Source organism: Cygnus atratus, chromosome 4, assembly GCF_013377495.2.
Source record: "Cygnus atratus isolate AKBS03 ecotype Queensland, Australia chromosome 4, CAtr_DNAZoo_HiC_assembly, whole genome shotgun sequence".
In the NCBI taxonomy this organism is placed as follows: domain Eukaryota; kingdom Metazoa; phylum Chordata; class Aves; order Anseriformes; family Anatidae; genus Cygnus; species Cygnus atratus.
In genome coordinates this window covers 68,577,954-68,597,791 of record NC_066365.1, presented here as the reverse complement: position 1 = coordinate 68,597,791, position 19,838 = coordinate 68,577,954, and the positions used below count along the sequence as shown (strand labels likewise).

General features: G+C 38.2%; 1 protein-coding gene across 6 annotated transcripts in view; it reads right to left on the bottom strand.

Annotated features, from left to right (window-relative positions):
• The window catches only part of ZFYVE28 (zinc finger FYVE-type containing 28), a 147,396-nt gene that overhangs the window by 43,585 nt on the left and 83,973 nt on the right, over positions 1-19,838 (bottom strand). For 5 of the 6 annotated variants that reach the window (XM_035547350.1, XM_035547353.1, XM_035547354.1 and 2 more), the window contains exons 3-7: positions 13,918-14,055; positions 10,856-11,058; positions 9,052-9,141; positions 6,289-6,378; positions 2,967-3,068 (exon numbers count right to left, since the gene is read on the bottom strand). In XM_035547350.1, the coding sequence (XP_035403243.1) occupies positions 2,967-3,068; positions 6,289-6,378; positions 9,052-9,141; positions 10,856-11,058; positions 13,918-14,055 (623 nt within the window). Of the gene's footprint in view, positions 1-2,966; positions 3,069-5,547; positions 5,699-6,288; positions 6,379-9,051; positions 9,142-10,855; positions 11,059-13,917; positions 14,056-19,838 lie in introns of those variants that run through there. The other variant, XM_035547358.2, reaches the window with a different exon arrangement.

Below are 19,838 nucleotides of genomic sequence, written 5' to 3'. Positions count from 1 at the left end.
CAGTGTACTTAAAGTGGTAGGGCCCTTTAATTCTGCATCACTTATCTGCAATCTGCTCGATTCTGCACCACTGAAATCCACAGAGACCCTGCTACCAGCTGTAATGGGTCCAGAAACCAGCACCAAGCAGGCAGAGGGCTCTGAAAAGAGTGCAGAACTAAGGACTACTGTGAAATCCCAGATGTGCTCACCTCTGAAAATCCCCACATTGCAGCCACAAATGCACATATGGTATAGGCAATATTTTATTGCAAGAATGTTTAGGCATAGGCATCCAAATTAAATATTTATGCATATACCAGATTATATGCTTTGTATGCTTAATAGGCAGAAATGGTTCAAATATCTCAGCTTAAAACAAACAGATAACCCTACTATATATATTTATGCATTGGTAGATGCATAAAATACAGTGCTGATATTTTATACCTAAAATTGAAATCAACACAAGCATCATGCATGGGTATTAAAATATTCAAACTCATCATTTGCTGCTCAACCTCACCAAACCTAAACAAAAACCCTTAATGCTTTTGCTCTAAAAGTCTCCAAAAATATTGCTTTCTAAGTTGCCAGCCACCAACAGGACCGCCAAAAATTGCCTAGACAGACTTTTTCTCAGCTAGTTGCAATTTAGTTACACAGATCCACATAAATATACTACTTTCTTCATTTAAGAGCAGGCATGTTTTAGGATAATATAGTTTAAAAATTATCAACTGTATACTTGGATTTATTGGAGTGAAAATATTTAGTTGGCTAAAATTCAGAGCATACTGAACTATATGCAGAAATTTCCTGGGATGTGATCACTGTTACTCAGTAAGATCTTCTATACTATTACAACAGATACACAATTGCAGTATAAAATGAAAATGAAAATATTTAACATAGGACCACTTGGAATTATTTTCTGTGCCTTAACTACTGGTGATGGAGACCAGAGAAAGGCCCTTCACTTCATTTTACTGTCAAAGCACTTCATTTTTACTGGAGACACGTTCAAATATCTCATTCTGTCTTCCCCTATAGGCTTCTGTGAACATTGTTAGTGAGCAGGAAATGCAACCTGATGAGTTTAAAAAAATCTGTCATAACAAACAAAAAAAAGATCTAGACAGCTTAGGTACTTTTAAAGTAAATTTCATTACTCTAAATGAACTGCACACTTATTTGTATTACACTGTTCTTTATTTCTATCCAACGTGTTTTTCATTCAAGAGTATTACTGAGGATCTTTTAAAGCCCAATTCTTTCAAATAATCAAGTTCTTTGGATGAGTTCCTTGATGTTCCTTCAATCCAGAGACTAACACTGAGAAAAAATTTCAAGTTACTTCTTAGCTTGCTTAAATTTTTCCCAATGCCTTGATAAATACTGCCTCACTAAGAACACCTTGCAAACTGTCTGCTAGACAACTGAAATCATGTTTCTTAATGGTCATTTGAAAGAATAAATTATATAGATTGTGTAGTATCTGCATTCCTTTTTCCAAAAATGAATCTGAAAGTCTTTTCATTTTTGAAAGTGTGCATTGAAAATTATAGTTATTGAACAAATAAGCACATTACTAATGTCTTTTCAACCCAAGCATTAAGTTCAGAGAAACTGAAAATTAAATGGACTAAGCAATAAACTGACTTCATTGATTTCCATTTTCCTTGTTGTGAAATGTATGGAGTAAGCACAAAATACAGATTATGAGAAATATTTTAATTTTGAAATATTTTCTTGGCTTTAGTCAGCCCGTGGAATACTAGTGAAAATTTCTGTGATAGGCATATATTGGGATATTTTTCTAAAGTAAACTGCAAGGATTTCTTAAGCTTTAGTAATGTTTAAGGTTCACCCACCCCAAATTAAGTTTTGCTACTCAGTTGATGTTCCTCTTCTTTACTCTGTTTTATAAAACCATAGTAATTCAAAATATATGAAAATACATGTCAATTTGTCCATTTTAATTCTGAGATTTTGACATGAATATCATTAGTGTACCTGAAAATAAAACTTAACCTAGGGAACATTCAAGAAGCACAAAAGGATGTGGTCTGGATATTCATAAAAGCTAACTTCAGAAATAGGCTCCTCACAAGGAAATTAATCTGGATAAACTTAGTCTCCATGAAAATTCTTCTTATGTCAAACCAATCATCATGACAGACAGGGAAGGAGACAGGTAAAAATTGGACACAGGAAAGAAAATCTGCCAAGTTAACTCTAGAGATTTCCAAAACAATATTTGCAGTGGGTATACAAATTTGAATTATCAGAAAATAATACGGTGCATGGATTGAAAGAACATTATTTATTGAGTTAAACTTCCAGATAAAATACTGTAAGTCTGAATATGAAAAAGAAAACAGCATAAGATACAGCTTGATTTCTACAAAGTAACACATCAATGCTTTAAAAGACCTCATCAAAAAAAATTTATTTTAATGTCCCTTATACTTGAATTGAGCTAAAACCAAACACCTTTCCAATGATTCCCAAGACTGAAGCACTATGAAAAGAGGTATATATAAAATGATCCACCCTCTAGAAACAGATGCACAATATGAAAAACTGATGGTCATTTCTACTAGATTAAGAATGATCCGAGTATTGCATCATAACATATTGAGAAAATATAATAAGCCTAGTTAAACAAAAACATTGATGCTAATTAGAAGCAGGATCTCCCAAAATAAAATGCAACTTTAATATTTCAGGCATCATACCACCATAAGGAAAAACTAAAACGTAATAAAGTTATGATCAGAAAAAAATAAAATATCAAAGAGAAAAGGTTTAGAAAATTCAGGGAAAATGAAAAACAAGTTAGATATTTCATGGGTATATAAGTCAGATGAGAGGAAAATGTATCTTCACATAACAAACACTTTCGTAGACATTTCTGTGCATTGTTTTACTCTCTGATTTTCACTACAGAAAAGAAGCAGTTACAACCATCATTTATTACTTGCCTTATTTTTCTTAACAGAGTGTGAAAAGGTCTGAAGAGTTCAGACATATCTTCTGGCTTGTGGTCCAAGTTCAGTGGTCCCTCGGAGTAGACTACAAGGCCACTGTAGTTCAGACACAAGCATGAACACAAAAATAAAAATTGCTTCACACACAGCAACTACTCATTGAGAAATCAGAAAAGCAACTGTACATAAATATTAGAACTACACTCAAGTTACTTCATTTTCACATTGTTATCTTATTTGTCTTATCCACCTCCAGTTAGAATAAATGATATTTAAAGCTACAGGAAAAAGATCCCCTCCCCTCCAACCCCTGCTTCTGAAGCATGGGAGAAAGAGCAATGGAAGCCCAAGAGGAAGAACATACTCTCATATCACTGCTGCAGCTGACCCACAAAAAACAAAAACAAACACAAATTGATTATTGGTTAAGTTGGGGAAAGCTCACTGGCTTGAGAGAGATTGCAAATGGCTTGTTCTTTCCAGTCTAAATCATTTCTAGGTAAGATACTTGACTTACACTCCCATTTTTCTACCTATAACCTGGTAGCAACATGAGATGAAAAAGAAGATACACACACTAAGTTACATAAAACATATTTTGATAATACCACGCTTCTAAATGAACTAAGTATTTGTAAAATTTCCCTGGAAAGGGCTTAGTTTATGATACTGAAAACCCCTGAGCACCTCGCTGAAAATACCTAAATATCTACTGACAGAACCTCTATTGCCAAAACCCACGTGTGCCAGGGATTACACAAAATTCACCTTCTTCACCATACCTGCTGCATATTACTGCACTGTGCCTGAGAGAGCGGATTGCACCCATAACAGGCACCACTCTGCTTAAAACCATTTAATCCTCTGCCCACTGCCAAAACAACTTCTGTTTCTACAAGGCAAATGGATTGCGTGTTCTTACCCTCTGGATTACATATGCTTTATTTTACCCTGGACATTTTCCCCTTCTGAGAGCTGACTATTTCAAGGATACGTTGTTTTTCCTGCAGTCAAATTACATGTTGCTTCAGAGAGCTTTCTAGGTACAATAAAACTTTTGGTGTCTTCTCACCTTCTGCTCATCAGCAAGCACCGTGCATAACTACCTAAAGCTCTCAGACACCGCAGTAATGCTGGTGTCACAAGTAATATGACTCTCACTGAAGTATTAAAAAAAAAAAAAAAGACCACTTACACTCTGTTTACCATCTGGGATATACTGCTCTTTTTCTTCTGTTTATAAACCCAGAGTCTGGCTCATGCCCTGGTACCAGGACAGTACTGTAGTCTCCCATCAGGCTGGAAGATGGCCATCAGAAAGTTCAGAATTGTCAAGACAACAGAGGGTCCAAGAAATGTGACTACTGAACTTGATCAACGTTGCTCTGGGGATTGGGGTTTGAGGGCAGGAGCAGGGAAGGGGAGAATGGGAGCGTGAGGGAAGTTGCTTCTTTTGCAAGTCAACTTTTTTTTTGTGGTTTAAGACAAATTATCCTGTAACCAAGGTTACGTACTGTTTTTCAAGCTTTCTGAGCTTCAACAAGGAGGCTACCATGAAGCAACAGAGTTATCACTGACTCATGTAGTCACGTTCTGCCTCAACAAATGTCACTTCTTTGCTGAGTGGAAGCTAGAGGCTGCTACCACTGAACTTCTAATGGACACAAAACACCACTCTTTTGGCAGTTTCCAGGCTCCCTTTCTACAGAGCTTAACTCTCAGAAGAAATTTTAAAAGATAAAAATAGAAGAGGGCTCAAGCACTACAAAAAACGATTGTGAAATGGCCTCCATAGGACTGTTGAAAGAGTTCTGAATCAAAGCTTGAATTTGGTTGTACCACGGAAGGAAGTAAAAAATGAAAAAAAAAGTGCATCTTAATGTTTCCTACTAAAGTCAAAGTTCACTGACACCTGTTAAATACTGTGCAACACACACTGCCCAACCTGCACGGTAAGCTGATGTCTGAAAAGAAACATTAAAGAACAATGACTCTCAAAAGCATTCCTTAAAGAAAAGCTTTGTTATTAGAGAATCAAGGGAAGCCAGCACTTCTCCTGGCCCCAGACCCATCCTACTCAGGCTACCCAACACAGCAACAACATGGCAACTTTAAATGCAAGACAGATGCAACTCAAAGGCTTCTCCTTTCACAGTCCCAATAAAAGGCCTGAATTTCTTCAAGGCTGTACCATAACTGGATGGGGTTATTTTCCTGTGTGACTTCATATGGCAGTGATTTATTTTCAAATCACAGGATAGGATACTTGGGAACAGTTAAACCAACTTCTCTTCTCTCTCTCTCTCTGTCCTTCTTTGTAATTTGGGATTGATATTGCTCATTTTCCAGAGAGCCCTTGGTTTTCCAGTGAGCAACCATGTGTTCTTCTTTGTGTCTTCCAAGAGCATCAGAGTGTATTCTCACATTTCTGTTGTCTTTTGATAATCAGATTATTACTGTTTTTATTTTTAGAATGATAGTTACAGAGAATATCCTATTTAAAAGGAAAAATGGGCCACAAAGATTTCCTAAACAGAAGCAAATTATACTCAGGATTTTAGGTTTCTTATCTCCTTCAATTATACTACTGACATTAGCTAACTTTAAAACATTCACAATGGTAAAATATTAAAAATATGCTGGCTTTACTTCAGAGAAACTGCTGTCTATTAAAACATGAAGACTCATAAGGAAAAATGCATCTGATCTGTTCAATGTTGAAAAAGCTGAAAGAAGCAAAAAAAAACTGTTTTAACTTAGTTATCCGAGTGGTCAATACAGGGCACGAATTTACACTTAACAAGTTATACATGTTAATACTTTTCCTTGAAAGAGATTTAAACCTAACTCACTGGTCACAATGCACTCAGCTTGTTATGACAATTTTTTTTGAATCCAGAGTCATTAAGAAAAATACACAATTGAAATTGAAAACGTTTGTTTTCCAGGACATGTATCCTTAGGCCATATTATTTTTGAGTAACAGAATATCTGCTTTCAAAAAATCTTTTTGACAACACTACATTCTATGTACTGATGTTCTTCGTTCACCTTTTTGTTTTTTTTTCTGGAGGAAGACTAATCAACAGTTTCAGGGTCCTGCTTTCTATATTCTCCTTTCTCTTCCCTTTCCTTTTTTGCGTTTCAACCTCAATGATAACCTGGCAATGACTTTCTTTTTTTAAATTCTCTTTTTTGTAAATAATGCAAGCAAACTCAGGTGAAAGAAAATACATCAAAATTCTGAAGTTCTTTAAATCTTCAATATATTTCTGAGGGGGAGGCAGAACACAGAATGGTTATCAGAATTACTTACCACACAATGGCTAATCTTGGGATAGTAAACATTAAAGCTGGTTCATAGTCATCAATCATATCTTGAGTGAGGTATCCAAGCCTTAAGGCTCTAAGTAGAAGAATAAAATGATTTAGCAAGAGGTTAGACTCTCAAAGAAAATATTTCAATAGGAAAAATATGAAAAAAAATGTGATAAAAGCCCAAACTAATAGTATTTAATTCATAAACATCCTAATATACTATGTATAAAACTGACTGATGTAGCATTCACTGTAAAATATATATATATATTAAAAATCAACACATATAGCCATCTAAACGAAACCAAAATATTTCTTTATGCCACTTTCCCTTCTTATACACTATTTCATGTCAGGTTTCAGCTTGTTACTGGAAACCACTGGTGCTTATAGGCTTGCAAGTTTAATAAAAAGAGAAAAAAATACATTTTTAAAATAATAGTGGAAAGTATTTGGTCTCATTTTCAAATAAAACTTGCTAAAATTTTTTGGTCAAAAGACGCTAAGCTCACAAACCTAACTAAAAAAAAAAGTATATAGAGCAACTACTACTGAAGTCTCTGAATTTAATATTTGGGATCCTTCATCAACCCCTAATAACTTTTTCAAATACATCAATCCCTTTTTTGGGCTGAAACCCTTTTTTTTTTTTTTTTGGCTTTTCACTTGGTGGTATTTTCTAACTTTTTCTTCGTAGTTTCTTAATTTCCTCGTAACTTTCTTCTCCAATTTGTCCATATAATTGCGTAAGATGACACCCACACAGCACACTAGTACAGCTGCTAGTACTGGTCATGAGTAGAATAGAATTAACATTTTCTTATTCCTTTTCAATACTCGTTTTGCCAACACTGCTGTTGGCAGACAGCGAAACGGCCATGGCTCACTTGGTGCTAGCACTAGATGGACTCATTCAGTACACGGCCAACTACAACTTCCACATTCTTTCCTACAATTCACTGCCAGATTAACCAAATCTGTAAAAGACAAACAATGATGTTCCTCTTAATTGTCAAATACGTGGCATTTCTATTTAGTAATTATCTGACAGACTGCAAATAATTCCTCCAACTTGTTGCAATCATTTTCAGTTATAATCCTTTATTTTAAAAGGCCTGCAACACCTCTGATTTTGGTATCATCTACAGATCGTGAAAGCGTGCTATGTATTCCTTACTGATGGTCTCAACCACATATGGATGGAAGCTAAGCTCCATTCTTCCCAGGATTTTAAAGAGCCTTTACAGGTTCTTTATAGAATCATAGAATGGTTTGGGTTGGAAGGGAGCTTAAAGATCATCTAATTCCAACCCCCCTTTAGTGTGACATCTCCCACTAGACCAGGTTGCCTAAGGCCCCATCCAGCCTGGCCTTGAACACCCCCAGGGATGGGGCATCCACAGCTCCTCTGGGCAGCCTGTGCCTCACCATCCCCGGAGTAAAGACTTTCTTTCTTATATCCAATCCAAATCTATCATTTTTAAGTTTAAAATCATTCCCCCTTGTCCTATCACTACATTCCCTGAAAAAGAGTCACTCCCCAGCTTTCCTGTAGGCCCCCTTTAGGTACTGGAAAGTCACTATACAAGGTCTCCCCAGAGCCTTCTCTTCTCCAGGCTGAACAGCCCCAACTCCCTCAGCGTGTCTTCACAGGAGAGGTGCTCCAGCCCCTTGATCATCTTTCGTGGCCCTCCTCTGGACTCGTTCTAATACGTTGATGTCCTTCTTGTGCTGGGGGCCCCAAAGCTTAATGCAGGCTCCACGTGGGCTCTCACGAGAGTAGAGCAAAGGGGGAGAATCCCCTCCCTTGCCCTGCTGGCCACACTGCTTTTGATGCAGCCCATGACACGGTTGTCCTTCCGGGCTGTAAGTGCACACTGCCGGCTCATGTCGAGCTTCTCGTCAACCAACGCCCCCATGGTCCTTCTCCTCAGGGCTGCTCTCAATCCATTCTCTGCCCAGTCTGTATTGGTGCTTGGGATTGCCCTTGCAAAGATGCAGGGCCTTGCATTTGGCCTTGCTGAATTTCATGAGGTTCACATAGGCTCACCTCTCAGGCCTCTCAAGGGCCCTCTGGATGGCATCTCTACACTCTGTCATTTCGACCGCAACACACAGCTTGGTGTCATCAGCAAACTTGCTGAGGGTGCACTCAATCCCACTGTCCATGTCACTGACAAAGATGTTAAACAGTGCTGGTCCCCTGAGGAACACCACTCAGCACTGATCTCCACTTGGACACTGAGCCGTTGACCGTAGCTCTTTGAGTACAACCATCCAGCCACTTCCTTACCCACCGAGTTGTCCATCCGTCAAATCCTTGTCTCTCCAATTTACATACAAGGATATCACGGGGGACAGTGTCAAATGCTCTGCACGAGTCAAGGTAGATGATGTCAGTTGCTCTTCCCCTATTTATGATAATCACTGGAGTTTGGCAGATGATGTGAACCATCTCCCCAGGTATTCTTTACTGAAATAACGTTACATATTGATGCCTTAAAGAGATTCAGCCCTTTTAAATGCTTAGTCTTCATTTACACATCTATACCAACAATATTAAAGTATTATTACCTTTTCTTTAACAACAAAAAGAAAAGGCTTGTGCTAATGCTTTTTAAGTTTGTATTTAGATACTTAAAGTTAAATGCCACATATTTTTATGATGTTTCTTAATGACTACAGGTAAGATATTTCTATACATGTTCAGACTAAAAGTAAACATTAAAATGAAAATCTAATAGTTAATTGCATTGCTTACCTCTCCACAGTTTCACAAAATAGTACAATTACCTCTTGCTGTACATAATATTCTTTTGGGGACTTCACAGGTACCATGGCCGACACATAACTACGAAGATTATAAAATAATTAATGTACTCCTGTTTTACATGATTTAACAAATCAGATCATAAGTAAAAACAAAGCTAGTCCAAAACACCTTAGAAACACAACATTTCCTGAATTATTTTATATTTATTTTGGCAGCACCAACTAGAAAAATTGTAAATGTTAAGAATCTATATGAAATTAAGATGATTTACTTTTTGCACATTGAGGTATTGGAACTCAGTAGTAATTTATAGGTATAATTATACACATTTAGCAATCAGAACTTCATACTATATGGCACAGGGAGGCAGGTCCTAGAAGGATCTTTATTGATGCATTTTGACAACAGAAACGTCTATGCTGCATTTCTTGGAGAAAAAATACTGACTATAATACACGTTTTATCTTGAAGGTTTCAGTTGAAATTGTATTATTGACGTTCAGTTAATCAGCAGAGAGATAATTTGGGAGACTTAAACAGTGGCCTCATTTCTACATGGAATTACATGCAGAAGTGCTAATGGACAAGGCAAGAAACACCAGTAGAAGTATGGTGTTTTCTGTCATTGTAATGTCCAGTCAGTCCCTTGTGGACTGTGGGTAACACAAGAAGAAAAAAAGTTGCTTTGGAAAACAGTGGCAGAGGAAACTGCTGTACGTACAGCTGGTACGGACAGGTAAGAAACTGTGCAGGCATTGTCCAGAACCAGCTACTGACTGCCATTGGTGTCTGCACAAAGAGTCACATTTTTAATCAGCGTTTCCAATTAAGATATTTTTCAATATAACAGCATAATTATGATTTTCCAAATCAGAAGAAAAAAAAGACTTATCTGAGTAATATAATACAACAGAATATGAATAAAGAGGAAGGACAAACAAGACGACAGGACATTCTAGGGATTATTCCTAAGAAAAATTTAAAACACTACCCAATTACCAAAAATCCTGTTCTGCTGAAGGCATTAAATGCTGTATCATGTTGGATTCATAGATATTCTCATCCAGTATCCTGTTTTTAATTATGCCCAGCACCACATACATCTAACAGACTTGAAGGAAACTGGCTTAAATTATGCAGCACAATACAAGACTTGGTCAATAGGATCTTTGACCCAGCAAGCAGTTACTTTTTCTCACCCCAAAAGCAGTTATTTTATTTTTGCCATAAACCTCCAAGCCATTTTTCCATCAGAATTTTTTTAATCAATATGTTCTTGAGTTTAATTATGGCTCATGTGTAAAAGCACTTCCTTCATCAGATTTCAATTTGCCTTCTTAAATTCACTGAGTGCATCTTGCTTTTATCTCTACGCATGAGACAGAACAAAACCTCATAATCTCTAGACTATTTGTTATCATAAATATTTTTAATGTCTCTTATTTGTCACCTCTCCTCTGACAAAGAAAACATTAAGGGAAGAGACTTATGGCTTTCTTTTGTGTCTTGGAAAACCTCCCTCAAATGCCATATGCCAGCATGCAAATGGAAGATTACAGTTGACTTGAGGAGAGCAAATGCTGATTGCTAAAAAGCTATTTAATTTTCTTTTTATTATTGCTACACTGGCAGGGAAAAAATTAACAATAGAACACATTACTGAAGAATTTAAATGTCATGACAAAAAAATAATGCTTTTTCTATTAAAGGAAAACAGAACAAAACATCCAACTTCCAAAAAACGAAGAGGCAAGCAACAGCTATAGTAGCTCATTAACTTAGAATCTGTTACCTTAATTCAAATTCTGCAAAAAGGACATCAAAATGTTTGAGTGAATCTTTCATTTTTTCTGTGTAGAGGTTCAAATCCCTTAAGGCCTGGTCACGTATGATGTTTCTAACTTCCTCTAGGCTGCGGGTAAGATCCTTGGCCAACGGTCTCATAGCCATACTCTCAATTTCACGATTCATAATAATCGAACCAGCAGCCAAACACTACGAAAACACATTGAGAAAGAAATTATTATTTTATATAATGTTACTTTTATGTTAAAAAAAAGCACAAGATGAGATATTGGATACTTTGACCAGGGCAGTGCTTAGCCTCATTTGCTGCTAATTATTAAACAACTAGAAGATTTAAGACTGATAGGTTCAGAGTCCTAAGTCTTCATGTTAAAGGTCAGGGAGTAGCTCAGTCAGGGAGATATGAGAATGGGAGGAAGGTTGGCAGACAAACCTATAGAAAGCTCTACTCCTACTAGTGAGGCAATCATCTTCAGTAGGATATATCCTCTGTGTGTGCAAGGATTGCTTGCAGAAAAGGGATGTGAATACAGGTAAAATATGATCAATGGACTGTTTCAATTCAGGCTGGACTGCTTGATTTTGTCAAATAAATTTATCCTTACAAAAAGGAAAGACATTCTGTGACTGTGATGCCTTTTGCAACAAGAACAGCCACACTGGCCATATAACAAGGGATCTAGTATCCTGTCTCCCACTGAAGCTGTGAATATATTTTACAGGAAAGAATATTAAAAAGCAATCAAGCAAACAAACAAACAAAAAACACAGGTCACAGTGATTCTTCCCTTCCAGTTTCTGGAAAACAGCAGCTTAAGAGACTCCTTGGCCCTGGAGTTATATATTGACTTCCTCTAACCAGCTCAAAGTCATTAAATGTATATTTTTACATATTAACATACTAATATAACACTTTTCAAAATCTTGCTATTAAAATATGTTATTAAATATCTTTGCTGCTGGCTTCGTTCCTTTACAGATACATTTGGAAGACAACAAGCACTGACATAAGTCATACTTGCTGTATTTTATTAAAGGATTATTTTTTTTTAAAACCAAAAATGTAGAGGGTTATTTACATTTTATTTGTTTCTCATTCCCCTTTGCAGCTCTGCATCCCTCCCCTCTTCCCTGCAGGGAGGGAAGGAGTCTCTGCAGCCCCAGATGGAGGACCTGCGGTCCCAGCCCCTGCTCAGCTGCCTGATTTGTTTTTAAGTGCACTCAGAGAAGATCATGTTCTTACCTCTTACCAGCCAAACCAGTATTGGTGGAAAAATATGGATAAGGCAAGCCTTACCTGTTGATAGGCACTGTTTGACTGGTGATTCAAAGTGACAGCACTGACAAGGACACCTAGGCATATATTTGTAACTGTCCATACAGTCTTCCTCACTACATGCATTTACAGGACAGTGTCTGCAGGAGCATGCATCAGCATAACTTCAGCACTGCACACGTTAAGTCTCTGAAACCAACAGGTCTGCTCAGACCAGGGACAGTGGAAGTTCGATTTGGAAAGATTAAACGCATTAGCTTACATAACCCAAACACTGAATAAGGGGAGGAAGGATTTTTTTTGTTTTAAAAGCTATTGGCCATGTCAGTGGTTCCCTCAAGCACTTTTTGCCATGGACTCAAAGAGACGTTACTGCCTTGGCTGGGGTTTTTCCTGTTTGTTTGTTGCTGCGATCCCTGTTTGCTAGTCCCTTAGAGGAGGAAAGGATAATAGGATTCACGGGGATTCAATATGAATGGCTGCATGAAGAATTACCCCCATCTTGCCCTCCCTAGCTACCAAGGAGGTGCTATTAAGGCAACATGGCAGATACCCTCAGCATTTTAAAACAGAGCTGGGTACCATCTGGAGGAAGGTAGGGAAGGTCACACCGTAACAAGAAGAAAAACTGCTGCTGTTACTGCTGAGCACGGAATTATAAAACATTGACATGACAAATTCATTTAATAAATGCTACCCAAGATTTCTCCAGCTCTGAGGAGCTTACAATTAACTACTGTCAAAGAAATTTTCAGAAGCAAAACACATGGGGGTATATTGGACTGAACAAGATAGGCACTGCTAATGGAGATCATGCACTTTAAAAAGAAAGGAGGCATCAGAGGAGAAAAGACTGGTTAATAACGGGAGCTGAAGGATTGTTTCAAATAGCAAAGATGCAAAGCTGAAAATAACAACGTAAGGTGCTGTTGTGTGCTGGGATGTCTAGATAACTTCCCCCTCACCCCAACAAATGCATGATGCTTAAAGTCACCTTCAGGCCAGCAGACCTGAAGATACTAAATTTATCTTTGAAGATGCCACAATGATTTTTTTTTAGCCAACAAATATCAACACTAATGAATAAGCATCTTACATATCACATCCTTTTTTTCTGATTCTTCAGGCTTCCCTTGATTACATTAATTAAGGCTTATTCACTATAAAATCCCCTGTTCCTACAGGCTGCTGTGGAGACAGGTCTTTCAGAGAAACCAGGCAAGAGAAGGAAGGTGTGCTTCAGTGTTTTGCAAAGAACCCATTATATCTTCAGCATACATGAGAATTAAGTGCAACAAATGTCAGCTGAACAAACTTTGCATGTTTAATACGAGTTATAGCATAACATAGACATCAAAATAAAATGACAGCATGCACTTAGATCTGCAGGAGAACTTTTCTCCTGAGAAAATTTCCTTCTCTCTCTTTGTTTCTAAGGCTTTCATAGCATGAGATGTGAGATGGCCTATCAGGATAAAAATCATCAAGAATACAAATCAGATGCTAATTAAAAAACAACAGTTTTTTAAAAGATGGTCATATTGACAGTAGAGAATTACGAAATTAAATCTGTATCCAATAACCAAAAACATAGTGAAAGAATCCCCTTCCACTACACATCCACAGCAAGTTCTCCATCTGTTTCCCCTGTTCTGTAATTATATGGACCATTTTCAGAGAAGGCTCGGGGTGCATTTTAAATTCCAACTGCAAGCTTTATGCCATAAAAAACTGCCCATTAGCCCCAAGTAACAGAAACATGAGAGACTTACTTCTGCTCCAAACCAAAGCTGTCCTGCAAGGTTGTCATGGCGTATTTCCTCTGGAAACTTAACACAAAAGTCTCGGTTGGCCCGTTCATGAGGAATGCATTCATCCATGATTTGATTTATGATGTTCAAAACATTATCCTGAAGCAAAATACAGGAAAACATACATACTGTTCCCAAAGTAATCACACTTTAAAATAAAATAAGTTTTAACAGATTTTATTAGTGAGACTCCAACTAAATAAGTGACTTGGCAAATGCAGAATGCAAGTGAAGAACATCACACAAACACACACACAGCAACCCGCTGGTGAAAAAAAGAATATTGCTGGAAGGAAGCATGACAAACTTCACTTTTTGTAGAGACACTGTTGTGTTTTTTTTTTTTTTTTTTCCTAGAGGCTGTTTCTCAGACTCACTTCACTCAACTCTGAATACTTCAGTGGGACTTCTGGTGAGGAGGCGTGATTTGAAGAGCTTCTGACCTGCAGCTACCTATCTGCAGGATACCAGTAAATAAGCGAGAAATACAAGTAAATTAGATTCCTCTCATTTCCTCTCACCAGTTCCCAGCAATAGGCATTTCATTCTTCCTAAAAAGAATGCCCTACAGGGTACCCCGGAGGCCTCAGAAATTGATTTATGCTGCGATCGTCAGGGTTGAGTGGACGTGAGCTCGTCCTGGACATACAGATGAGGAGGTTTCTGAAGGGCTGGCGGGCCACCTCACCTCCGGGACCACCCGGGGGGATACGGGGACACAGCCCGAGTGTGAGAGTGTTTAATAGCAGCTCTGATCTGTGTCTGCAGCAGGACAGAGATCAAAGCCCTCTAAGCAGCTTCTTGATACGAGGTAAATAACCTGCACTCGTTTACTTGAAAAGATAATTTTCACATACCCCTGCTGCGTACTGCAAGGAATTTGATTACCATAATAAAGGTAGAATCAGAGCACGGGAAAGGCTGAGCGCTTTCATTAAAGATGCTTCATTTGTCTCATGCTTTTTCCATTATTTACAGAATTCACATTCTACTTAAAATATTTTTCAAACAAATAAAAACAAATCTGTCATGTATAGAACTGTTTAACAGGCAGAATTGCTTCAAGTCTGCGCTGCACTGTTTTATTTTGCTCTGCACTTAAAAGAAAATAACAGAAGATGGGAATTTTAAAGAAACCTGCCTCTTTTGTGTGTTCCCACTGAGAAAAAACAAAACCTACTGTAGGTTCAAAAAAAAATATGCATATTTTCTGTAATTTCAGTGCAGATTGCTGGAATTGCTGTTGCCACAAAATAATGCTAGTATCAGTCCTGTAACTACAATGGCCTTCATTAAAAAAAAATAAAATCAATCAATCAACTATGATTGGCAAAATTTATTACACATTGGCATAAGGTGTTTTATCTACTGCTGCTGCAATTATTAAAGCAAGCTTACCTAGAAGTATTTTTTAAGTGTATCATGCAGTAATATATCATTTTAATTAAGTTGTTAAAAGAAACAAACACCCCCTGAACATTTAGAACACAGACAGGGATTCAGTCCCGCACCCTGCAGAGACGGGCACGAAGTGAAGGCGCAGGGGCAGAAGCAGTACTGGAAAAGTCGTCCCTCGTGCTGAGGCTGTTCTTTGCGTAATGCTTAATTTTAGAGCCATACCCCTCCCTCTGCTGGGCAGGAGAACACTGCCAGGATCCACAGAGCGCTTGGGTCCCAATTCGAAGAGATGCCCATTGCAGAAACTGAGAAAAGCGCAGCCTCACAATGCTCCCCAGTGAAGGGAACCCAAGTTCCAGTCCCAGACAACAGAGCAGAAGATGCTGCACCCTGGTTCGGCACTGGCATCCAGGACCACGGAGCACCAAGACTGCCACCACCTCCCCAAGGTAAAACAGACAAGCAAGGAACTACGTGCCAATTCCTATGTAGCAACAGGGTGACAAAAGCAAGGTACTGCTTTCCTTCCTCCCCTCTCTTCCTCCTGCTTGGTTCTATGAAATACAGGTGTAGATCAAATGATTAATAGGAACACCATTTCTTAACTGCTCACATCATTATATAGTCTAGATATAGCTGGGAAACCAAAATATTTTGAAAGTAGGTCCCACAAGGAAATCAGCTCCTAAACCATTTAGTTCCCTACCCAAAGCCAGAGAGAAATGAATAAAACTGAGGATTATAACTTGTAAATTGTGGAAAGTCGAGAGTCACTCGTCATCTGTTTTAAATGAGCTATTCCTCATCTATTCCACGAGCAGGTGCTTTGTCCGTAGCTCCCATATTAGCACCCGAGCAATACAGGTTGGCACATCAGAAAAAAAAATGAAATTTCTGTTTTCAGGGAATTAATACAAGTTTGCAAAGATCTTTTAACTTGGAGTGATACAGAGATAAAAAGTAACCCTACCTGAACCTACCTGAATTTTTACAAAACCTGCAGGAAATGCAAAGAAATATAAAAGCAGTGAACTCATAAAAGAATTATATTCGAATCAAATTATACCAGAGTTTAAACAATCCAGTCCCATTTTAGTTTAGGACATGATATTCCAATTCATTTTACTTGCCACCAAATTTGAATATGGTAAAATGCAATTTTCAATCTCTTGCTTTTTTAAAAAGCTGCACAGAATAGGACAGTGAGACCTGTATTGAAAAGCATTCCCAATTTATTATTATATTTTTTAACTTTAATGCATTACTTTCCAAATGCAATCTCATCTTACAGCAAATACAAGACAGATTGACTTCCCATTTCATAATCATCTACATACTTACTCAAAATTCCTGATATATCAAAGAAAGTTTTATGCAAATGGGGTAAAGCAACAGGACTCACAGAATAGTTGCTTGCCCAGGTATATTTTGTTCTGTTTTGTACTCTGGACTAGTAGCAGTTTTTTCAAGAGTTACCTGGCTTCACATGGGCAGCTGGTCATTCTGACAAAAAGCTATGTGAAAAACACAAGTAAAGAGATGAGCATTTCTTCCTGCCAAATCTATTGGTGATACTGGAAAATCTAAAAGAGGACAGTTGACAAAACTTTAATATTCAGTGTGAAAGTGCTTAGAAAACTATGAAGTAAACTGCTTTTGCTGTTTCGAGATGTGTCGTTTCCCAAATTCTCTGACTCTACCCAGGGCTTATCTTATCCTACTACACGGAAAAAAAGAAAAAAGCAAACAAAAACAAAAACAATTCCCCACCACATTCCTTCCCTCTTCCATTCCTCCTTCTTATGACACCTAGAGCAGAGAAACCTAAGCAGGAAATTCACACCACTTGCTCCTGTAATGATTTCAAATCTCTGCTGCTTTGCAACTGGAAGAATGCCAGCCAATTTAGACAGACCATCCAATGCGTTGTAAGCAAATTAGTCTTTTCTTTAAAAGAGCTTCAAGAAACATTCAATTTAGTTAATTACGGTATTCTGCTTTGTAAGCAAAGAATGAATGGGTTCAGATACATGGCAGCACCGAGGTTTTGCTCTAAGTTAAGCAACAGAAATCAATTAGTTGGAATTGAAGTAGTAAATCTTTCACTTGATCTATCTTGCTACATAAAAGCCTCCGGATGTTAATGTATCCTTTGGTGGCTTTATCTGTTATCTGCCGGTTCATTTGCATACGGGGATGAGCGCTTTTGTTTCGGCTGCTCTCCTCGGGCTTTCCTGCAGTGCCACGGCCAGCCACTGCAGAGCTGTGCTCTGGGATGGGTTCCAAGTTCCACATTTCCCGGAAAACAAAACTCGGTGCTTCATGTAATGGAGAGCGCTTGTTTATATCTTACTTTGATAGGAGATATAATGAGTGGTAGTCAGACAGTGAATGTAGTTAGCCGCAGCGGAGGACAAAAAATTGGTTTATTTTTGGCCCAGCAGTAATTGGCCAGATACTCAATAATCAGAGCAAAAAGCCAACAGCGACTGCATTAGCCTTTGGATAGGTACAAAAAGAAGAGCCAATAACTCCATTGTACTTAAGGTCTAATCAACAGAAGGCGGACTTATCTACCCTTCTGTACTTATCCTTGATAAAATCTATGCTGCGCTTCCGTGCTATTAAGTTTAATATGACTTTTTTGAGGTCCTCTGCAAGAGGAAGGTAACTTACCGTGTTGCTAAGTACCTCTTTGTTCCTGACTGCAGAACCTAGCCATGGAAACACAGCCTCTGATAACGCTACCAGGAGCTCAACAGATAGCATTTTAGCATCCTCATTGAAATATGTCCTTCAAATTTTCTGTTTCTTTTTCTGGCTCGATGTTAAGTTGCAGACTCCCTTCAACAGCACACTTCTGACAAACAAGGAACCGACAAACAAAAATGACATAAAGGGACATAGAGAAAGATTCTGTTCCAATTCGAGCAATTAGCTGGCACTCAGGTGTTTGTGGGTTACTTTCATCAACAGGAGAAAGCAGGAACAAATGAGGTACGCTTTGATGTGACTACAGATTTCAAAGGACACCCAAAAAGGACACCCAAATCCCTGGCTTCAGAACCCCGCAGTGTCCCTGCTGGGCTGTTTCTGATCTGAGAGCCAAAGTCTCCAGACAACAACAGGTTCCACCACGCTCCCTCCACCCCATTTTGTACAGGTGCCAAAGGCCCCCCTTTCGATCTTTTTTTTTTTTTTTTTTTTTTTTGCCTGATGAGCTTCGTAATTATTTCCCACTGCCAACTCCTGGCTGCTCCACTTTCTAAAAGTAACTTCTGAATTGTATGCAGTAAATCCTAGTTTAACCTAGCACACTATAAAGCACTTCCAAAATTTATCGTGAATGAAAGGCCACTTGGATCTCTAGCAATTTAAATGCTATATCAGCAACAAAAATTGTTCTGGTTTGTGCTGAACTGCAGCAAAGCTTCTCTTCCCGAACTGCCTTGCTAAAATACCCTTATGAGGGCACGACACCAAATATCATAGGTTTATTAACTTTAATGTTGATGTCACCTCCTGTGTATGCTCAAAATCTATTACAGATACACTGAATAATTATACCTCCACATGGAGTGAGTGGTACATATAAACTGGTGAAGACTGGCACACCAATTTTCAAGCCTGAGGAATCACAGACACTTGAGTGTAGCTTCCAACACAACTGGTTGTTTAACCAAGATTTATTTCTGTCTCGACTGAAACAACATTTTCAGCAAGCCAGTACGCACTCTTCTGATGGCTTACATTTAAATTTAACTTAAATCTGTTCTTAGTGTGTGTCTGCTTCTAACACAAAGATCTAATCGTGGAATTAAATTTCCTTCTTTTCCTGCTACACACCCAAATATAGCTCTCGGTAAATAAAAGAGGAATCACCATTTACAGAAGGGCTGTTCATAACTACCACCATCTTGAGACTACGTTAAGTACCGTATCATTGCAGGGCATCCTCCTCTCTCTGCAGAGAAAAGCATTTTCAGATCTCAAAAATCTCAGTGTTCCTGATGCAGTCATAAGAAAGAGAAAATCTGTTTTACTCCTCCACACCAAAAAGCCATTAACTAATAATAGACATGAGAGCCTTTCCTGAAATGAAGAATACCCCAACTTGTACTGAAGTTCTCAGCAGGGCTTTCCAGCCAAACCTTCCTTACTGGGAAATGAGAACTTACAAACTGTGCACAGCAAAACAAGATATTACCAGATAAACCTAGTGGGTACAGACGTGCTCTTAGAGCAGTTTATAACTACTCAAACCTTTTCAATAAAGACTCTAAAATGTTTGTCTTTCACTGAAAGACATTTCAACACAACGCAGTAAGTGAACTTGTACCTTAACATCCCCTTTACATACTGTCAGGGCAACAGAAGAATAATTCCCTCTGAACAAGGGCATGGGCTACAACAAAAAGTACCAGGCTTCCTGCGTGGCAGAGTGATCTCAAAACTGCCCAAAAATGTACTGCAAGCTTTCCCAA